The sequence below is a fragment of the Lipotes vexillifer genome, unplaced genomic scaffold (genome assembly GCF_000442215.2).
Source record: "Lipotes vexillifer unplaced genomic scaffold, Lipotes_vexillifer_v1.1 scaffold563, whole genome shotgun sequence".
Taxonomy (NCBI): Eukaryota; Metazoa; Chordata; class Mammalia; order Artiodactyla; family Lipotidae; genus Lipotes; species Lipotes vexillifer.
In genome coordinates this window covers 645,780-668,666 of record NW_006769542.1, presented here as the reverse complement: position 1 = coordinate 668,666, position 22,887 = coordinate 645,780, and the positions used below count along the sequence as shown (strand labels likewise).

The 22,887-nt window shown below is 36.0% G+C and overlaps 1 protein-coding gene across 1 annotated transcript in view; it reads left to right on the top strand.

Annotated features, from left to right (window-relative positions):
* The window catches only part of RNF180 (ring finger protein 180), a 279,926-nt gene that overhangs the window by 194,563 nt on the left and 62,476 nt on the right, over nucleotides 1–22,887 (top strand). The window contains exon 6 of the mRNA XM_007445646.1: nucleotides 21,575–21,800. Coding sequence (XP_007445708.1) covers nucleotides 21,575–21,800 — 226 coding nt within the window. The remainder of the gene's footprint in view (nucleotides 1–21,574; nucleotides 21,801–22,887) is intronic.

The window sequence follows — 22,887 nt, the reverse complement described above, 5'->3', positions numbered from 1 at the left end:
AGCGGTTCTCATTAGAGACCTGGGATAATTTCAAGATCAAAAATCAATTATGAGGAGCTTTGAATTCATATTGCTAAGTGAGAGAAGGCAGTCTGAAAAGGCTACATCCTGTATAATTTCTACTGTATGACATTCTAGGAAAGGAAAACTATATACAGACAGATCAGTAGTTGACAGGGGTTGTGGGAGAGGGTGACAGGGGTTGTGGGAGAGGGTGAGAGGGATGAGTAGATAGAGCCAGTGGATTTTTAGGGCAGTGAAACTATTCTGTATGATACTGTAATTGTGGATAGAAGACATGCATTTGTCAGAACCCATAGAATGTACAAAACCAAGTTGAACCCTAATGTAAACCGTGAACTTCAGTTAATAGTAATGTATCGATATGGGTTCATCAATTGTAAAATTGTACCACAGTAATGCTAATAATAGATTAAACTGTAGTAGGAGGGGGCATATGGGAATTCTCTGTATTTTCTATACATTTTTTTCTGTAAACCTAAAACTACTCTTAAAAAAGTCTGTACCTATGAAGAAGTATTGTCAGACTTTTGAGGAACACCAATAATATGGAAGATAAACATAAAAACTGATCCCAGAGGAAATAGATTTATCCAGAAAACAAAGGGATATTGTAAAAAGTTCTAGTTATTATGTTAGTCAAGAAGATATTATATCTTGAGGGAAAGAATAGCCTACTGTTAAATAAATGAATACTAAGAGAATGAAATGATTCATGAAAATTAAAAACGTGATTCCTAAAATTAAAAAATATATAGCATGAGAGCTGTATAACAGAATGACATAAAACATAAGCTTCGAAAACAAGCTTCCTGAAGGGATGTATGTTATGTTCACTGCTTTATACCTACCACCTACACCTAGAATGGTGTACAGTTCTTAGTAGGCACTCAATGAATATTTGGTAAGTCAAAGATTGAATGACTTTGTATCTTGGAAAATAATGCTGAGGAATTCTCCCAGAACATAACATAACATAAAGAGATGGAAAATAGAAACACAAAATTGAATGTGGAAGATAGGTCAAAGAGATCCAATCTGTGTGTACTGAGAATTATAAAGGTAGGAACAGAGAGAATAGACAGTGGTGATTAATTAGGGAAAAAAAATGAAATTTCCACTGAACTGCAGAAAGACATTATTCTTCAGATTAAAAGAGACTACTGAGTACTGAACAGGAGTAGCTATAAGAACACCTAACTAGTAAAATTTTTCAAATCTGAGGATAAAGAGAAGGTGGTAAGACTTCCAGCAAGAAGAGAAACAAACATAAGGTAGACATGTTTTTCATATTCAGTGATAGATGCTATGAGACAGTGGATCAATATCTTCAAAGGTTTTCTTTTTTCAGACTTTAACTCCTCTTTATATTTGAAAGATATTTAAATATACTCACTGGCTATAGAAATGTAGGTAGATAGTTTTTTTTCCCAATACTTTAAAGATTGTTTTTCTTATACTTTTTAAAATTTAAACATTAATTACCATGAAGAAAATTTGTTTTTATATTCCCTAGGGACTCAAGGTTAAGTTGATTTTACATCTAAATAATTATTTTTTAATGAAATAAGTAAAAGTAATAAAATATTTTTACATACAGAAATTAACATAATTTTATTATCTGTCAAAATACTCTAAGCCTTTGCATAAAAATATTTTATAGTACTTTAAAGATTTTGATCCATGTCTTTTTTCTTCCAGTTTTATTGAAATATAATTGACATACAGCACTGTAAGAGATTTAAGTATACAGCATTATGATTTGACGTACATCAATGATGTGTAAGTTACATTATGTAACTTACAAATTACATTACATACTTACATTATGATATGACATACATCCTGAAATAATTACCACAGTAATTTAATGAATATCATCTCATATAGATATAAAATGAAAGAATGTATTTTTGTGATAAGAATTCTTAGGATTTATTCTCTTAACAATTTCCATATATAACATACAACAGTGTTAATTATATTAATGATGTTGTCCATTGCATCTCTAGTACTTATTTATATTATAACCAGAAGTTTGTACCTTTTGACTACCTTCATCCAATTCCCTCTCCCACACATGCTCTTTATTCTGTTTCTCTGGAGAAGCACAACTAATACGAGGAGGTAACCACAACTCTGATCTCTTTTTCTGTGAGTTCATTTTTTGGTTTATTTTTGAAGTATGATTGATGTACAACACTATGTTAGTTCTTGGTGTGCAACATAGTGATTAGATATTTCTATACGTTACAAAATGATCACCAAGATAAGTCGTTACCATCTGTCACCTTACAGAGATATTACATTATTATTGACTAATTTCCCCATGCTGTACATTTCATTCTCATGACTCATTTATTATGTGACTGGAAGTTTGTACCTCTTCATTTTCCCTCACCTTATTTCACTCCTCCCCCCACCCCTGTCCCCTCAGGCAACCATTTTTTGTTCTCTGTATCAGTGATTCTGCTTCTGTTTTGTTATATTTGTTTTTTGTTTTTTTAGATTTCACATATACATGAATTCATATGGTATTTGTCTTTGTCTGACTTATTTCGCTCAGCATAATACTCTCTAGGTCCATCCATGTTGTCTCAAATGGCAAGATTTCATTCTTTTTTATGGCTGAGTAATATCCCATCGTGTGTGTGTGTGTGTGTATGTGTGTGTGTGTGTACACCACATCTTCTATCTATCGGTGGACACTTAGGTTGCTTCCATATCTTGGCTATTGTGAATAATGCTGCAATGAACATAGGGGTGCATATATCTTTTCAAATTAGTGTTTTCGTTTCCTTTGGGAAAATATCCAGAAGTGGAATTTCTGGATCATAGCTCTATTTTTAATTTTTTGAGGAATGTTTATACTGTTTTCCATAGTGTCTGCACCAATTTACAATCCCACCAATAGTACACGAGTGTTCCCTTTTCTGCACATCCTCACCAACACTTGTTATTTGTTGTCCTTTTGATAATAGCCATTCTGCAAGTGTGAGGTGGTATCTCTTTGAATTTTGATTTACATTTCACTGATGATTAGTGATGCTGAGCATCTTTTTATGTGTCTGTTGTCCACCAATATGTCTTCTTTGGAAAGTGGTGAGAGTAGGCATCCTTGTCTTTTTCCCAATCTCAGAGGAAATGCTTTCAGCTTTTCATTGTTGAGTATAATGTTAGCAGTGGGCTTATCATATATGGCTTTTATTATATTGAGATAAGTTCCCTCTATACCCACTTCTGGTGAATTTTTATCATAAAAGGATGTTAAATTTTGTCAAAATCTTTTTCTGCATCTATTGAGATTGTGATATGGTTTTTATTCTCCACTTTGTTAATGTGGTATATCACATTGATTGATTCATGTGTATTAAATTATCCTTGCATCCCTGGGATAAATCCCACTTGATCATGGTATATGATTCTTTTAATATAGTGTTGAATTTGGATCACTAATATTTTCTTGAGGACTTTTTGCATTTCTGTTCTTCAGTTTTCTCTTTTTTTGATGCTTTATCTGGTTTTGATACCAGAGTGGTGAGTTCATCAGTGTTCCTTCCTCTTCAATTTTTTGGAATAATTTGAGAAGGATAGGCATTAACTCTTCCTTAAATGCTTGGTAGAATTCAGATGTGAAGCCATCTGGTCCTGGACTTCTGTTTTTGGGAGTTTTTAAAATTATCATTACTGATTCAAGTTCATTACTGATAATGGGTCTCTTTATATTTTGTATTTTTTCCTAATTCAGCCTGGGGAAATTGTGCATTTCTAGAAATGTATCCATTTCTTCTAGGTTGTCCATTTTATTGGTGTGTAATTTTTCATATTAATCTCTTATGATCCTTTGTGTTTCTATGGTGTTGATCGTAACTTATTTTTCATTTCTGATTTTATTTGGGTCTTCCTTCTTTTTTTCAGGATGAGTCTGGCTAAAGGTTTATGAATTATTATTATCTTTTCAAAGAAGCAGCTATCAGTTTCACTGATCTTTCCTATTATTTTTTTTAGTCTCTATTTCATTTATTTCTGCTCTGATCTTTATTATTTCTTTCCTTCTACTAACTTTGTATTTTGTTTGTTCTTTTCATATATCCTCTAAGCATAAGGTTAGGTTGTTTTTTTTGAGATTTTCTTCTTTCCTGAGGTAGACTTGTAGCGCTATAAACTTCCCTCTTAGAACTGATTTTCTGGGCCCCATAGATTTTGGATCATTGTGTATTCATTTCATTTGTGTCCAGGTATTTTCCTTTATTTCATGTTTGATTTCATCAGTGACCCATTGGTTGTTTAGTAGCATATTATTTAACTTCCATTTGCTTGTGGTTTTTGCAATTTTTATCTTATGGTTGGTTTCTAGACTTATACCTTTGTGGTCAGAAAGGATGCTTGATATGATTTCAGTCTTAAAATTTACTGAGACTTGTTTTGTGGCCTAGCATGTGATCTATCCTGGAGAATGTTCCATGTGCACTTGAAAATAATGTGTACTCTGCTGCTTTTGAATGGAATGCTCTATATATAGCTATTAAATCTGTCTGATCTAATATGTCATTAAAGGCCAATGTTTCCGCTTTGATTCTATCTGGATAATCTATTGATGTAATTGGGCTGTTAAAGTCCCCTACTATTATTGTGTTAAAGTCAGTTTCTTTATTTGTGTTTGGTAATATTTGCTGTATTATTTAATTGCTTATATGTTGGGTGCATACGTATTTATAGTTGTTATATCTTCTTGTTGGATTGATTCCTTTATCATTATGTAATGTCACTCTTTGTCTCTTGTTACAGTCTTTGTTTTAAAGTCTGTTTTGTCTGATGTAAGTATTGCTACTCTGGCTTCCTTTTTGTTTCCATTTGTATGGAATACCTTTTCTCTATCACCTCACTTTCACTCTGTGTGTGTCTTTACATCTGAAGTGAGTATTTTGTTGGCAGTATGTATGTGAGCCTTGTTTTGTATCCATTCAGCCACTCTGTATCTTTTGATTAGGACATTTATTCCATTTACATTTAAAGTAATTATTGATAGGTATGTACTTATTGCATTGTTAATTGTTTTGGAGTTGTTTTGTAGTTGTTTCTGTTCCTTTCTTTTGTTCTCTTCCCTTGTGATTTGATGACTTACTGTTTCTTTTAATACTTATTTATTTATTTATTTATTTATTTATTTATTTAGCCAAGCAGGGTCATTAGTTGCAGCATGCTGGATCTTCGTTGCCACATGCAGCATCTTTGTTGCAGCATGCAGGATCTTTTAGTTGCAGCATGAAGGATCTTTTAGTTGTAGTATGTGGGATCTTTAGTTGCAGCATGTGAGATCTAGTTCCCTACCAGCGATCGAACCTGGGACCCCTGCATTGGGAGCATGGAGTCTTAGCCAATGGACCACCAAGGAATTCCCTATCTTAGTGTTATGCTTAGAAATTTTTCTCTTTTTGTGTATGTATCTATTATAGATTTTTGGCATGTGGTTACCACGTGGTTTTATATAGCAATCTTTATAGATATACCTGATTATTTTTAAGTTGATGATTTCTTAACTTCGAACATGTAACATCCCTGCATTTTTACTCCTCCCCATGTTTAATGTTTTTGATGTCATATTTTACAGCTTTTTGTTTTGTGTGTTCCTTAACTACTTACTATAGATATAGATTATTTAGTACTTTTGTCTTTTAACCTTCCTACTAGCTTTATAAGTAGCCGATCTACTGCCTTTACTGTATGTTCGCCTTTACCAATGAGATTTTTCCTTTTGTAATTTTTATATTTCTAGTTGTGGGCCTTTTGTTCCATTTAGAGAAGTCCCTTTAACATTTATTGTATAGTCAGTTTAGAGGTGCTGAACTCTTTTAGCTTTTGCTTGTCTGCAAAACTCATTATGTCTCTCTCAAATCTGAATGATAGCCTTGGTGGGTAGAATATTCCTGGTTGTAGGGGTGGGTTCTTTTTTTTTGCTTTAAATATATTATGCCAGTCCCTTCTGGCCTGCAAAGTTTTTGCATTTTTACTTCCTCCCCCCAAAAGTACAATTTTCGTCATTATATTTTACATCTATTTGTTTTGTGTATTCCTTACCACTTTTGAGGACATAGATGATTTTACTACTTTTGTCTTTTAATCTTCCCACTAGCTTTTTGCATGGTTAATTTACTACCTTCACTGTATATTTGCCTTTACTGATGAACTTTTTCCTTTCGTAATTTTCATGTTTCTAGTTGTGGCATTTTCTTTTTCACTTAGAGAAGTTCCTTTAACATTTCTTATAAAGCTGGTTTGGTGGTGCTGATCTCTTTTAGCTTTTGCTTGTCTATAAAACTTGTGTCTCTCCATCAAATCTGAATGAAAGCCTGGCTATGTAGAGTATTTTGGGTTGTAGGTTTTTTCCTTTTATTATTTTGAATATATTATGCCACTGCCTTCTGGCCTGTAGAGTTACTTTGAAGTCAGCTGATAGCCTTATGGGCGTTCCTTTGTAAGTAACTTGTTGCTTTCCCTTGCCATTTTTAATATTGTCTCTTTATCTTTTATTTTTGCCATTTTAGTTACAGTGTGTCTTGGTGTGGTTCTCTTTGGATTTATTTTATTTTGGACTCTCTGTGTTTCCTGGACCTGTATGTCTGTTTCCTTTCCCAGGTCAGGCAATTTTTCAGCTATTATGTCTTCATATATGTTCTCTACCCCTTTCTCTCTCCCTTCTTCTTATGGGATCCCTATAATATGAATGTTAGTATGCCTGATGTTGTCCCAGAGGCCTCTTAAACTGTCTTCATTTTATTTTCTTTATTCTTTTTACCTTCAGTGATTTCTACTACTCTGTCTTCCAGCTCACTTATCTGTTCCTCTGCATCATCTAATCCACTGTCAATTCCTTCTAGTGTTTTTTCTATTTTGGTTATTGTATTTTTCATCTCTGTTTGGTTCTTATTTATATTTTCTAACTCTTTTGTTAAACCTCTCACTGTGTTCATCCAGTCTTCTCCCAAATTGAGCATTTTTATGATCATTACCTTGAACTTTTATTGGGTAGATTGCTTATCTCTGCTTCATCTCTTTCTTCTCCTGGGGTTTTATCTCATTCCTTCATTTGAAACATATTCCCTTTTCACCCCATTTTTGCTAATTTTCACATTTATTTGTATGTATTAGGTAGGTTGGTTACATTTCCTGATCTTGGAGAAATGGCCTCGTGTTGGAGATTTCCTGTGGGGCCCAGCAGCTCACTTTGCTCTGGTCACCAGAGCTGGTGAGGAGGGTCAGGTCCTGGCATGGCTGGTTGTAGGGCCCAGGGATCCCAGGGCTAGTGCTGGCCTACTTGTGAGCAGGGTCATTGAGTTGGGTCCTGGGACAGCTGGATACAGATGCTAGAGGTCACAGTGCTTGTCCCAGCCTGCTAGTGGGTGGAGCCAGGTCCTGGTGCAATTGGCTTCAGGCCTGGGGGTTCTGAGGCTTGCCTTGGCCCACTCTTAGGCAGTGTTAAGTCCCAGGTAAGCTTGCTGGGAGGTGTGGGGGATCCTGGGGCTGGTGTTCAACTGGCTGGTGGACCGGGCTACATCCCCACTTGATTGACTCCTCTGCCTGGGGTTTGCCAGAACTGGTGCCATCTGGCTGGTTAGCAGAGCTGGGTCCCAGTACCAATGGGCTAGAGGGAGGACTCCAAAATATTAGTTTCCAGCACCAGTGTCCTCTTGGTAGAAGGAGCTCCCCAGAATGGCTGCTGTCAGTGTCTGTGTCCCCAGGGTGAGTCTTAGTTGCCTCCACCTCTTTGGGAGGCTCTCCAATATCAGCAGATGGGTCTGACCTGGTTTCCTTTCAAATTACTGACTCTGCACTGGTTTCCTTTCAAATTACTGACTCTGCACTGTGAGAATTTGTGTGCATCCTTTAAGAGCATAGTCCCTGTTTCCTACAGCCCTCCAGCTCTTCTATACACAAATCCCACTGGCCTTCAAAGCCAGACATTCTGGGGGCTTGTCTTCCCAGTGTAGGACCCCAGGACTGGAGACCCCTAGGTAAGGCTTGGATCCCTTGAACCTTGGGGAGAGCCTCTGCAATTGTGATTATTCTCCCCTCTGTAGGTCACCTACCCCAGGGTGTGGGTCTTGACTACATTGCATTTCGTTTCTGCCCCTCCTACCCATCTTATTGTGGTTCCTTCTTTTTTTACCTTTTGTTGTGGAACATCTTTACTGTTAGTCTTCAGGTCATTCTCATGGGTAGTTGCTCTATAAATAATTTTAATTTTGGTGTGCCCATGGGAAAAGTTGAGCTTAAGATCTTCCTACCCTGCCATCTTGGTCTCCTCTATCTTTAATGTTTTGAGTGAAATTATTTTTTATTTAGAATAATACTCAAATAGAATTCAAACGTGAAGACAAAATAAAGGGACTTCAAACATGCAAGAACATACAGTTTACCACCCACGTATATTTCCTAAGAAAAAAGAATTCTCAAGGATAGATTGCAACAAAAAATGGAATTCAAGAGAGAGGACAATAAGGGATACAAGAAAACAGTGTTAAATAAGCCGAAGAATAAAAATAAGCAGACAGTAAAACATAGTTAAAAATAAATATAGATTAATTGATTTTAAGAAGGTAATCCTGACAAAGTAGAGGCATAATATATTTAAGCAATTATTAAGATTTTAGAAATAAATTTCAGATGATTGCAATAAAATGTAAGCCATCTTTGTGTTTTTGAGTGGGAAGTAAAATGCCTTCTAGGTCTTGTTCAGAAGAGGGAGGTTATGAACATTAAACTTTAACTGTTTTGGTTTTGGTTTTGGTTAAAGTTTAAAAGTTTTGGTTAAAAGTTAATAATAAGGGCTTCCCTGGTGGCGCAGTGCTTGAGGGTCCGCCTGCCGATGCAGGAGACGCGGGTTCGTGCCCCGTTTCGGGAGGATCCCACATGCCGCGGAGCGGCTGGGCCCGTGAGCCATGGCCGCTGAGCCTGCGCGTCTGGAGCCTGTGCTCCGCAAATGGGAGAGGCCACAACAGTGAGAGGCCCGCATAACGCAAGAAAAAAAAAAAAAAAAAAAAAGTTAATAATAATTATTAGAGAAAAGAAATAGGATATAATAATAGCAGCAGACACTTAGATAGCACTTTTTATATTCCAGGCACTGTTCTGGTGCTTTGTACATATTAACTCCTTTAATCCTTTCAACAACTCTATGAGCTAGGTACTTTTAGTATTCCCACCTTACAAATAAGGGAAGTGAGACCCCAGGGAGTTAAGTAACTTGTGTAAGGTCAGACAGGCAGTAGTGTCAGAGTCCAGCAAGATTGGCGCTGGAGTCTTGCTCTTAACTACTGCCCAACTATCACTTCTTGAAAAAAAATAGGAAGTGAAGGAATAAGGCCAACATAACAGTAATCACAATAATTGTAAATAAACTAAATGTCACTGCTGCTTTGTTGTCATTATTTTTTTAAAAAAAATTTGACCTATTAATTTTTGTACTAATTTTTACAGATTTTTTAAAGGTTGTTTGTATTATTTATCAGTTTATTATCTCATTTTCTTAGACTGGAAGCCCCTATAAAGGAGCTTGAGAGACTGAGTACATTTGGTTGACTTTGCAGGATAATTTCTATGGGGCTAAAAGCAGTTGGACAATTGAACACCTATTATATTCACTTGTTGATTTTAATGATGATGCCTTGATACTTCTAACTTCCCTATAGATCCTATCTAAATTTCATTTTTATTTTTATGTACATCATTATCATCATCAGTTAATATTTATTATTTGCTGGACTATTCAAAGTATATTAATTCAGTTAAGAATGTGGTGATGAAAAGTGTCGCTTCAGATCCAGACTGGCTGAGTTGAAATTCTGGCTTCACCACTAGTTTCAGTAAGTGAGCTGCCTATATTTCAGTTTCCTTTGATCTAGAAAATGATCATAATTAAATTTAGTTCACAGGGGCTTTGTGTTGATGAAATTAGTTAATATGTACAACTTTTGTCATCTTATTTATAAGTCCCCCCAAAATTTGGTAGGAAACATCAGATAAATGTTTACCTCTGTGGCAAATGTACTATGTAAGAGTGAACAAGTTATGCTGGTGTTCATATCACTTTGGTTGATGAATAGGTATTTCTTTTATCATTTATTTTACTCTCTCTTCTCATAACATTCATTCCTTTTTATATCTAATCATAAGAACTACACAGAGAAAAATTATGGTCTCTCTCACAAATACCTGAATATCTTGTCTCCTCTTAATATTTTTCTGAGTGAATATACTATCTTTTTTTTTTTTTTTTTTTTTTTTTTTTTTGCAGTATGCAGGCCTCTCACTGTTGTGGCCTCTCCCATTGTGGAGCACAGGCTCCAGATGCGCAGGCTCAGCGGCCATGGCTCATGGGCCTAGCCGCTCCGCAGCATGTGGGATCTTCCTGGACTGGGGCACGAACCCGTGTCCCCTGCATCAGCAGGCGGACTCTCAACCACTGCGCCACCAGGGAAGCCCCTCCTCAGTCTTTTAACAGTACTTCATATGAGGTAGTTTCAGAAGTTATGCTGCCTTGGCCCGCAGTATACTTCTATGGATAACTCCAGTTTCTTTGCATCCCTCAAAGTAGCTACAAATATGGTGTGATCATATAAATGGTAGCCACATAAACCCACTTTTTTTAATAGCTACATCATATGTTGAGCTTCTAGTTAGTTAAAATATCTATCTCTTCTTTACATGAATTGCTCTCAGCTAAGTTTCATTCATCTTCTATGTCTGCAGTCCGGTTTGGATTCTTAATGAGGGATTTATATTTATCCCTGTTAAACTTAATCTTGATTTAAGCCAGGAACTTATTAACTTTTATTTTAAATCTTGACTCTGCTATCTGATTTAGCCTATTTTACATTTTTATATTATTTGCTGATGGTATACCTTGTTCCAGAAAGGATTTTTTTTAACATCTTTATTGGAGTATAATTGCTTTACAATACTGTGTTAGTTTCACCTTTATAAAAAAGTGAATCAGCTATATGTGTACATATATCCCCATATCCCTTCCATCTCGTCTCCCTCCCAACTTCCCTATCCTACCCCTCTAGATGGTCACAAAGCAACAAGTTGATCTCCCTGTTGAGATCAACGGCTGCTTCCCACTAGCTATCTATTTTACATTTGGTAGTACATTTAAGTCCATGCCACTCTCTCACTTTGTCACAGCTTACCCTTCCCTCTCCCTGTGTCCTCAAGTCCATTCTCTATGTCTGCGTCTTAATTCCTGTCCTGCCCCTAGGTTCTTCAGAACCTTTTTTTTTTTTTTTTGATTCCATATATATGTGTTAGCATATGGTATTGTTTTTCTCTTTCTGACTTACTTCACTCTATATGACAGACCCTAGGTCCATTCAGCTCACTACAAATAACTCAATTTCATTTCTTTTTATGGCTGAGTAATATTTCATTGTGTATATGTGCCACATCTTCTTTATCTAATCATCTGGTGATGAACACTTAGGTGGCTTCCATGTCCTAGCTATTGTAAATACAGCTGTAATGAACATTGTGGTACATGACTCTTTTTGAATTATGGTTTTCTCAGTGTATATGCCCAGTAGTGGGATTGCTGGGTCATATGGTAGTTCTATTTGTAGTTTTTTAAGGAACCTCCATGCTGTTCTCCATAGTGGCTGTATCAATATACATTCCCACCAACAGTGCAAGAGTGTTCCCTTTTCTCCACACCCTCTCCAGCATTTATTGTTTCTAGATTTTTTGATGATGGCCATTCTGACTGGTGTGAGATGATATCTCATTGTAGTTTTGATTTGCATTTCTCTAATGATTAATGATGTTGAGCATTCTTTCATGTGTTTGTTGGCAATCTGTATGTCTTCTTTGGAGAAATGTCTGTTTAGATCTTCTGCCCATTTTTGGATTGGGTTGTTGGTTTTTTTTGATATTGAGCTGCATAAGCAGCTTGTAAATTTTGGAGATTAATCCTTTGTCCGTTGCTTCATTTGCAAATATTTTGTCCCATTCTGAGGGTTGTCTTTTCATCTTCTTTATGGTTTCCTTTGCTGTGCAAAAGGTTTGAAGTTTCATTAGGTCCCATTTGTTTGTTTTTGTTTTTATTTCCATTTCTCTAGGTGGTGGGTCAAAAAGGATCTTGCTGTGATTTATGTCATAGAGTGTTCTGCCTATGTTTTCCTCAAAGAGTTTGATAGTTTCTGGCCTTACATTTAAGTCTTTAATCCATTTTGAGTTTATTTTTGTTTATGATGTTAGGGAGTGTTCTAATTTCATTCCTTTACATGTAGCTGTCCAGTTTTCGCAGCACCACTTATTGAAGAGGCTGTCTTTTCTCCATTGTATATTCTTCCCTCCTTTATCAAAAATAAGGTGACCATATTTGCATGGGTTTATCTCCTTTCCATCTTGTTCCATTGATCTATATTTCTGTTTTAGTGCCAGTACCACACTGTCTTGATTACTGTAGCTTTGTAGTATAGTCTGAAGTTGGGTGCCTGATTCCTCCAGCTCCGTTTTTCTTTCTCAAGATTGCTTTGGCTATTCGGGGTCTTTTGTGTTTCCATACAAATTGTGAATTTTTATTTTCTAGTTCTGTGAAAAATGCCAGTGTTAGTTTGATAGGGATTGCATTGAATCTGTACATTGCTTTAGGTAGTATAGGCATTTTCACAATGTTGATTCTTCCAATCCAAGAACATGGTATATCTCTCCATCTGTTTGTATCATCTTTAATTTCTTTCATCAGTGTCTTATAGTTTTGTGCAGATAGGTCATTTGTCTCCTTAGGCAGGTTTATTCCTAGATATTTTATTCTTTTTGTTGCTATAGTAAATGGGAGTGTTGCCTTAATTTCTCTTTCAGATTTTCATCACTAGTGTATAGGAATGAAAGAAATTTCTGTCCATTAATTTTGTATACTACTACTTTACCAGATTCATTGATTAGCTCTAGTAGTGTTCTGGTAGCATCTTTAGGATTCTCTATGTATAGTATCATGTCATCTGCAAACAGTGACAGCTTTAATTCTTCTTTTCCGATTTGTAATCCTTTTGTTTCTTTTTCTTCTCTAATTGCTGTAGCTAAAACTTCCAAAACTATGTTGAGTAATAGTGGTGAGAGTGGACAACCTTGTCTTGTTCCTGATCTTAGTGGAAATGGTTTGTTTTTCACCATTGAAGACGATGTTGGCTATAGGTTTGTCATATATGGCCTTTATTATGTTGAGGTAAGTTCCCTCTGTGCCTACTGTCTGGAGCGTTTTTATCATAAATGGGTGTTGAATTTTGTTGAAAGTTTTTTCTGCATCTATTGAGATGATCATGTGTTTTTTCTCCTTCAGTTTGTTAACATGGCATATCACATTGATTAATTTGTGTATATTGAAGAATCCTTGCATTCCTGGGATAAACCCCACTTGATCATAGTGTATGATCATAGTGTATGATCCTTTTAATGTACTGTTGGATTCTGTTTGCTAGTATTTTGTTGAGGATATTTGCATCTATTTCCATCAGAGATATTGGCCTGTAGTTTTCTTTCTTTGTGACATCTTTGTCTGGTTTTGGTATCAGGGTGATTGTGGCCTCGTAGAATGAGTTTGGGAGTGTTCCTCCCTTTGAAATATTTTGGAAGAGTCTGAGAAAGATAGGTGTTAGCTCTTCTCTAAATGTTTGATAGAATTCGCCTGTGAAGCCAATTTTCTATTTCTTCTGATTCAGTCTTGGAAGATTGTGCTTTTCTAAGAATTTGTCCATTTCTTCCAGGTTGTCCATTTTATTGGCATATAGTTGCTTGTAGTAATCTCTCATGATCCTTTGTATTTCTGCAGTGTCAGTTGTTACTTCTCCTTTTCATTTCTAATTCTATTGATTTGAGACTTCTCCCAGTTTTTCTTTATGAGTCTGGCTAATGATTAATCAATTTTGTTTATCTTCTCAAAGAAGCAGCTTTTATTTTTATTGATCTTTGCTACTGTTTCCTTCAATTCTTTTTCATTTATTTCTGATCTGATCTTTATGATTTCTTTCCGTCTACTAAGATTGGGTCTTTTTGTTCCCCTTCCTCAAATTGCTTTAGGTGAAAGGTTAGGTTGTTTATTTGAGATGTTTCTTGTTTCTTGACATAAGATTTTATTGCTGTAAACTACCCTCTTTGAACTGCTTTTGCTGCATCCTATAGGTTTTGGATCGTCATGTTTTCATTGTCATTTGTTTCTAGGTATTTTTTTATTTCCTCTTTGATTTCTTCAGTGATCTCTTGGTTATTTAGTAGTGAATTGTTTAGCCTCCAAGTGTTTGTATTTTTTACAGATTTTTTTCCTGTAATTGATATCTAGTCTCATGGCATTGTGGTCAGAAAAGATACTTGATACAATTTCAATTTTCTGGGCTTCCCTGGTGGCGCAGTGGTTGAGAGTCCGCCTGCCGATGCAGGGGACACGGGTTCGCGCCCCGGTCCGGGAAGATCCCACATGCCGCGGAGCGGCCGGGCCCGTGAGCCATGGCCGCTGAGCCTGCGAGTCCGGAGCCTGTGCTCCGCAACGGGAGAGGCCACAACAGTGAGAGGCCGTGTACCGCAAAAAAAAAAAAAGAAAAGAAAAGAAAAAGAAAGTCGCATTCCAATTTCAGTTTTCTTAAATTTACCCAGGCTTGATTTGTGACCCAAGATATGATCTATCCTGGAGAATATTCCATGAGCACTTGAGAAGAAAGTGTATTCTGTTGTTTTGGGGTGTAATGTCCTATAAATATCAATTAAGCCCATCTTGTTTAATGTATCATTTAAAGCTTTGTTTTCCTTATTTGTTTTCATTTTGGGTAATCTGTCCATTGGTGAAACTGGTGTGTTAAAGTCCCCTAGTACGATTTTTTTAATGTTGATTTCCCCTTTAATGACTGTTAGCATTTGCCTTATGTATTGATGTACTCCTATGTTGGGTGCATAAATATTTACAATTGTTATATCTTCTTCTTGAATTGATCCCTTGATCATTATATAGTGTCCTTCTTTGTCTCTTGTAACAGTCTTTATATTAAAGTCTATTTTGTCAGATATGAGAATTGCTGCTCCAGATTTCTTTTGATTTCCATTTGCATAGAATATCTTGTTCCATCCCCTCACTTTCAGTCTGTATGTGGCCCTAGGTCTGATGTGGGTCTCTTATAGACAGCATATATACTGGTCTTGTTTTTGTATCCATTCAGCCAGTCTGTGTCTTTTGGTTAGATCATTTAATCCATTTACATTTATGGTAATTATCACTATGTATGTTCCTATTACCATTTTCTTAATTGTTTTGGGTTTGTTATTGTAGGTCTTTTCCTTCTCTTGTGTTTCCTGCCTAGAGAAGTTCCTTTAGAATTTGTTGTAAAGCTGGTTTGGTGGTGCTGAATTCTCTTAGCTTTTGCTTGTCTGTAAAAGTTTTTGTTTCTCCGTTGAATCTGAATGAGATCCTTGCTGGGTAGAATAATCTTGGTTGTAGGTTTTTCCCTTTCATCACTTTCAATATGTCCTGCCACTCCCTTCTGGCTTGCAGAGTTTCTGCTGAAAGATCAGCTGTTAACCTTATCGGGATTCCCTTGTCTGTTATTTGTTGTTTTTCCCTTGCTGCTTTTAATATTTTTTCTTTGTATTTAACTTTTGATAATTTGATTAATATGTGTCTTGGCATTTTTCCCCTTGGATCCATCCTGTATGGGACTCTCTGTGCTCCTGGACTTGATTGACTCTTTAGTTTCCCATACTAGGGAAGTTTTCAACTCTAATTTCTTCACATATTTTCTCAGTTCTTTTCTTTTTCTCTTCTTCTTCTGGGACTCCTATAATTCGAATGTTGGTGTGTTTAATGTCGTCCCAGAGGTCTTTGAGACTGTTCTCAATTCTTTTCATTCTTTTTCTTTATTCTGCTGTATGGCAGTTATTTCCACTATTTTATCCTCCAGGTCACTTATCCGTTCTTCTGCCTTAGTTATTCTGCTATTGATTCCTTCTAGAGAAGTATTAATTTCATTTATTGTGCTGTTCATAATTGTTTGTTCGCTCTTTAGTTCTTCTAGGTCCTTGTTCAACGTTTCTTGTATTTTCTCCCTTCTATTTCCAAGATTTTGGATCATCTTTACTGTCATTACTATGAATTCTTTTTCAGGTAGACTGCCTATTTCCTCTTCATTTGTTAGGTCTGATGGGTTTTTACGTTGCTCCTTCATCTGCTGTGTGTTTGTCTGTCTTCTCATTTTGCTTAACTTTCTGCGTTTGGAGTCTCCTTTTCGCAGGCTGCAGTTTCATAGTTCCTGTTGTTTTTGGTGTCTGCCCCCAGTGGCTAAGGTTGGTTCAGTGGGTTGTGTAGGCTTCCTGGTAGAGGGGGCTAGTGCCTGTGTTCTGGTGGATGAGTCTGGATCTTGTCTTTCTGGTGGGCAGGACCGTGTCCGGTGGTGTGTTTTGAGGGTGTCTGTGACCTTATTATGATTTTAGGCAACCTCTCTGCTAATGGGTGTTGTTGTGTTCCTGTCTTACTAGTTGTTTGGCATAGGGTGTCCAGCACTGTAGCTTGTTAGTCGTTGAGTGGAGCTGGGTCTTAGCGTTGAGATGGAGATCTTTGGGAGAGCTTTCGCCATTTGATATTACGTGGAGCCGGGAAGTCTCTGGTGGGCCAGTGTCCTGAACTTGGCTCTCCTTCCTGCGAGGCATAGGCCTGACACCTGGCCAAAGCACCAAGACCCTGTCAGCCACACAGCTCAGAAGAAAAGAGAGAAATAAATAAATAAATAGATAGATAGATAGATAGATAAAATAAAGTTATTAAAATAAATTTTTTTAATTAATAAAAATTTTTAAAAATTAAGAAGTAATAAAAAAGAATGAAAGAAAGAAGAGAGAAATGAAAAAGTAATAAAAAAAGAATGAAAGAAGGAAGAAAGCAATGAAACCAAAAAACAAATCCACCAATGATAACAAGCGCTAAAAACTATACTAAATAAAAAATAAATGGACCGACAGAACACTAGGACAAATGGTAAAAGCAAAGCTATACAGACAAAAATCACACAAAGAAGCGTACATATACACCTCACAAAAAGAGAAATAGGAAAAAAATACATATGTGTATATAAAAAACAAAAGAGAGGAACCAAATCAATAAACAAATCTACCAATGATAATAAACTCTAAATATTAAAATAAGATAAAGATAAAACCAGAAACAAATTAGATGCAGAAAGCAAACCCCAAGCCTACAGTTCCTCCTAAAGTCCACCACTTCAATTTTGGATTGATTCATTGTCTATTCTGGTATTCCAGAGATGCAGGGTACCTCAATTTGATTGTGGAGATTTAATCTGCTGCTCCTGAGGCTGCTGTGAGAAATTTCCCTTTATCTTCTTTGTTCACACTTCTCTTGGGGTTCAGCTTTGGATTGGTCCCACTCTGCCTGTAGGTCACCTGAGGGCGTCTTTTGGGAAGTCTGAGCTCTTCTGCCAGCATTCAGTAGGTGTTCCATAGGAGTTGTTCCACATGTAGATGTATTTCTGATGTATTTGTGGGGAGCAAGGTGATCTCCATGTCTTACTCCTCTGCCATCTTGAAGGTCTCCCTCCTGTTCAGAAAGGATTTTAGTTGTTTTTAACTGGGCAGCCATCTTTCCTGTTACCTCTACATTTCTGAGAAGCATTTTGATGGTCTCTATCTATGGTAATTGAAATGTTGATGAGATGAAGATGAGTTCATAGGCACACCTATTAAAAACCTTTTTCCAGGTTGACATTTATCTATTAATGAGTAATTAATTTTTAAAATATAACCATCTATCCAACAGTAAATTTATTATTATCTCTCCAATTTGGAGAAAAGCCCAGTGGAGTTCTATCTTTGAGGTGGTTTCTTTGTCTTCTTGCAGAACAGTTTTTATCACCAGATATGTTCAATTCTCTATGTAACGGAAACTCTTCATCCTTTTTGGTCCCTTAAAATATAGTGATTCTAGAGGTCTTTGTATGTGTTACATCTGTTTTGTGGATTGAGTCACATAGCTCAGCTAATAGATGAATAGTTCTGACCTCATTTTCTATTTGCAAACTTCCACCTTCAAGTTTATTTCCATAATTTTGTGTGTTTTCAAATAGCAAATCATTTATTTCTTTGATGTATATTTTAATGAAATCTAGTCACTTTTGTTATATATGTAGAGATAAAGTACTTCATAGAAATAAAATTATGTACAGTTATTAGGGCCACAATTTGGATTGCTTTAAGCGGGTCTTCAAATTATTATTTTCTTATGCCATGAGTTTCTTTGAGGTTAATTAGTTGAAATCTCAAGATACAATATTGAGAGTGTAATACAAACAGAATAAGCTGTCACTATGAAATAAAATTTTAGTAAGTTATCATCTAGGTCCAAAGATGTTTTTATTATCTGGGGGTCCCTAATCGGTACTAATTATGCACTTACAGCTTTCCTTTTTCAAGTTTCTTTTAAGTACAGGAGAGAATAGTCATATAACAATAATGAGAAAAATTGTGGATACTGTTGCCTTTCCAGCAGATTTTTATTAGTGTTCAGCTCATAGCCACAATCTTTCTGTTGGTGAGGGACAGTTACTTCATATCTTCTCTGTGTTAAACTTTGTATATGTTATATGAGATTTCACAGAATGCTTGTTATCTAGCTGTAAATATCCAAAAGGCCTGCAAGAACACCTAAGAATACTTAACAGAGGTATAATCAATACAATATTTAACAAGCTGAACCTATGAGCATTTTGAGAATGCAAGCCACCACCAAGCAGGCTCTACTGTTAATTCATTGGGGAAAAAATGTGTGTGTATGTATATATATTTTTTCATTCCCCTTTATTAATCTTAATGTTCTATTGAGAGACATAGAAAAATAGGCAAATAAAAATTATTATGAGGAAACAAATAAGTAGCAGTGACAGAACAACTTTAGGTAGAATAGCAGTGAAATCCTTTGAGGAAGTTGGTATTTAAACTAAGATTTTAAAAATGAGGTAAAGTTAGCCATGTGTAGACAAGGATGTGTCAACTAATTTTTGTTATGTAACAAACAGATTTTATTTAGTTTAAAACAACAACCTGTATTCACTCACAGTTTTCCGAGTTGGCAGTTGGGGCTGAGCTCAGCTGTAATGGCTTATCTCTGATCCACATGGTGTCATCTGGGCTCACCAGTATATTTACAGTTAGGTGACAGTCATTGGCTCTACCCACACATGTCTGGTGGTTGGCTTGTTGTTAGCAGTCACAATGGAGGCAGCTGGATCATATTCACTTACTATTCAGCAGGTTAGCCTAGGCTTGTTCACATGGTAGTAGACTAGGGTTCCCAAGATCATCAAGAGAGGATTATTCCAATGCACAAGCTTTTTTTAAGCCTCTGTTTGCATCATATTTACTAACAATCCATTGGCCAAAGCAAGTCACATGACAGAGCCCAAATTCAGAGGGTGGAAAACTAATCTCCACATCTTGATGAAATGCATATGTGTGCACATAGAGACAGGAAGAATTTTATCTCTTTTGTAATCATCCACCTGAGTAAGGACTTTTTTTTTTTTAAGATTTTTAGAAATTTCGTGTAATGTCTGAAACATTTATATTAACATATTTCCATACAAATAACCCAAAGAAAGTTTAGTATTAGTTGTTTTGTTTGTTTGTTTGTTTATACTGAAGGTTCTTATTAGACTTTAAGATGAAAGGACTTCCTTTACCAGATATTGAGGCTTATTATAAGCCCACAGTAAGAAATTGTGATTATGGCATAGGAATAGACAGTAAAGTAATGGAACAAAATAGAAGCCAACCCATGCATATTTGGCCTAATAACAATGTGGCACTTTAGAACAGTGGAGGAAAGTAAGGTCTTTGCAATAAATGGGCTGTACCAATTAATAATTACATAAAAATAAAAATGAAATTTAACCCTAATGTACATGATACATGAAAATCAATTTCAGGTAGATTATAGGATGCAAAAGAACACTCTCTTACTGACCTTGGGAAAAAGTAAGAGTTCTTAAATAAGACACAAAAATTATTAAATCATAAAGGAAAAATGTTCTTTAAAATTAAGAATTTCATTTTATCAAAAGACACTATGAAAAGAATGAAAAGGCAAACCAGAGAAAAGGAAAAAATATTTGCAACACATCTAGCCAGTAACAACAAATAACTAGATTAGGTAAAAATGCTTAAGAAAAACCAGGCAACCAATTAAAAAGAATGGGCTAATGCCTCAAATACGTCTTTCATAAAGAGAGAAATTATCAGCAAGCGCAGAAAGAGGAGGCAAAGCCATCTGAATAAATCAAATAATAGTTTATCCAGTAGAAAGGTTTTTCTGTATTTTCAAGGCTCTGTTTGCCTCATTTGTATAACTTTTATATTTCATGTAACCTAAAAATATTTATTAAACCCAAGGCTTACTCAAATATTAATCACTGATCTCCATTTTTGACATCCATTAAAGTGAGGAGGAAAGCATCTACACCATGTAGATTCCCATTATGCCTCAGTGGACTGAGGTCAGGCCTAGTTTGAGGAAAATTTCCCAAGGCTCTAGCCAAGACTATAGGGCCTTTGAAGAAGAGAGGAGAGAAGGATGGCTATGGTTAATATTTATTGAATATTTGTTATATACCAGGCACTTTGCTTAATGCTTTACGTGGATTACCTCATTTAATTCTCACAGCATCCTCATGGATGAGGAATATTGTGATGTTAAGTAAAAGGAATTCAGCCACCAGATTTTGTGCTGCTAACCTGAGTGCCTCTTTCCTAACTACCTTTTTCTTTTTTTTTTGACATCCTTATTGGAGTATAATTGCTTTACAGTGGTGTGTTAGTTTATGCTTTCTAACAAATCCTAACTACCTTTTAATAGCGTCTTTCTTAACTGTTCCATTTGGGAGAGAGGAGAGGGATCATCATATTTCCCAGTTACAAGGCTCATCCCAGAATTACTACAAGTTTCTTTGTCTTATCTACTTCCTGACATACCTTAGGCTTTGGCCTTTTATTGGCTTTGAGGTCCAGGAAGGGGCAAAATGTAGAATAAAAACGCTCCATGCATGATGTGAAGATGAAGTATGACATCCTCTTACCCTCACTTCTCTTCATGTGTGAATGCCCACATAAGGCTTTATAATCTTGCGACAGTCAGTTTATTTGCTGTGGTGGGAGTGGAATAGATAGGGGGAACCTGTCATCCTAGGACCTAACACTTACTTAAGTAGTGCTGGTTAAATAGAGATACAGATATACTTAATGTGTTCAGGTACTATATTTTAACATTTAGCATTATATAAAAATACTAAAATGAATAATTAAGACTTCTGGGTTTTTCATGTATGTTTCCAGTTTCTTCCCACTTTGTGAGGTAGCATTTCTGTCACTTTGATTATGCACAGAAACAGATATTACCTGTTTCTCATAAATATTTTCATTCATTTTAAGAAAATATAAAATCAGTGTCTCGATTTCTCAAGGAAACCAATCTCATACTGAACTAAGAAAAATCGTTTTTGCTTATGTTTTGCAGACTTTGGATAATGAGATGAGTACAGATGATGACAATGAATATGCAGAAGAAAAGGAGAGCTACATCTGTGCAGTGTGTCTGGATGTTTATTTCAACCCCTACATGTGTTACCCTTGCCACCACATCTTCTGTGAGCCCTGCTTACGGACTCTTGCCAAAGACAATCCCGCAAGCACTCCCTGCCCATTGTGTCGGACAGTTATCTCCAGAGTCTTTTTTCAGACAGGTAACGGTTGTCTTTCATTAACACAATTACCCGATTATTTTGACTACCTCTTTGTTCCAGTTCTAAAAGTACTGTATGAATTATCATGAAAAAGTTATTGAAAATCATATACAGCATAATTTGTTACTCTCTAGTTTATAAAACAGTGCTTGCCCAACTCATTAGAACTTGTTAAGATCATAGAATCATAGATGAGAATAGTTTCTCATCTCTACTCCTCTATTCAATGTTGAGATCTTTTCTAAAGCATCCTAACTAGTTATTGTTCAGCATTTACTTGAACATCTCCAGTTTCAAGGACATTCCATTAAAATTTGAAGCAGCCCTGTTGATTATTTATTCCTCAAATCTGCCTTCCACTACCCCTCATTCTTTGGCCCATGCTTTTTCCTCTGAAGTCTCAGAGAATAAATCTGTAAATATCTGAGGATAACTATTAGGCCTTTCCCCCAGACTCCAAATCTTCTCAACCTTCTTGTTGTTCTTAAGGTCTTTCTTCTTGAACTAGAAGATAGTAAAATTGGAACAAGGATTTGTTTATGTAATTATCATGTAAAGATGGAATATAACACAATATTTAAAACATACTAATGGAGAAAGGAAAAACTAATGAATGTGGAACATAGAAACCTGCTAAGGTGAAAGGGAAGAATGATAGAAATAAGCAGAGCTGATATTTATTGAGTGCACTACTGTGTGCTACACCTTAGGGGAGGAAATTTCTATATCCACATTCTTGCCTCAACCATAGAGGAACCAAATGAGGATCAAAGTATGTACTTTATTAATAGTAAAACTGTAGAAAACACATGGCACATTTTTCTTCCGCAAAAGAAAATCCAAGGACCCATCTGCAAGGAAGAATCAGTTTATAAAAATAAGCTTTGCATGCCTTAACCCAACCAGCTGCATGAAGACTTGCAAACCTGGCTTACAGGCTCAGTAATCAAACAGTGAAGAGAAAATATAGCTTTGCCTCTCTGATCTGCCTAGTGCATATAGTTTGGAGCACAAAATCACTGCACTGAGCACAGACAGACCTGGAGACAAAAGGACATGCCAAGCACAGTTGACTCTACCCAATAGA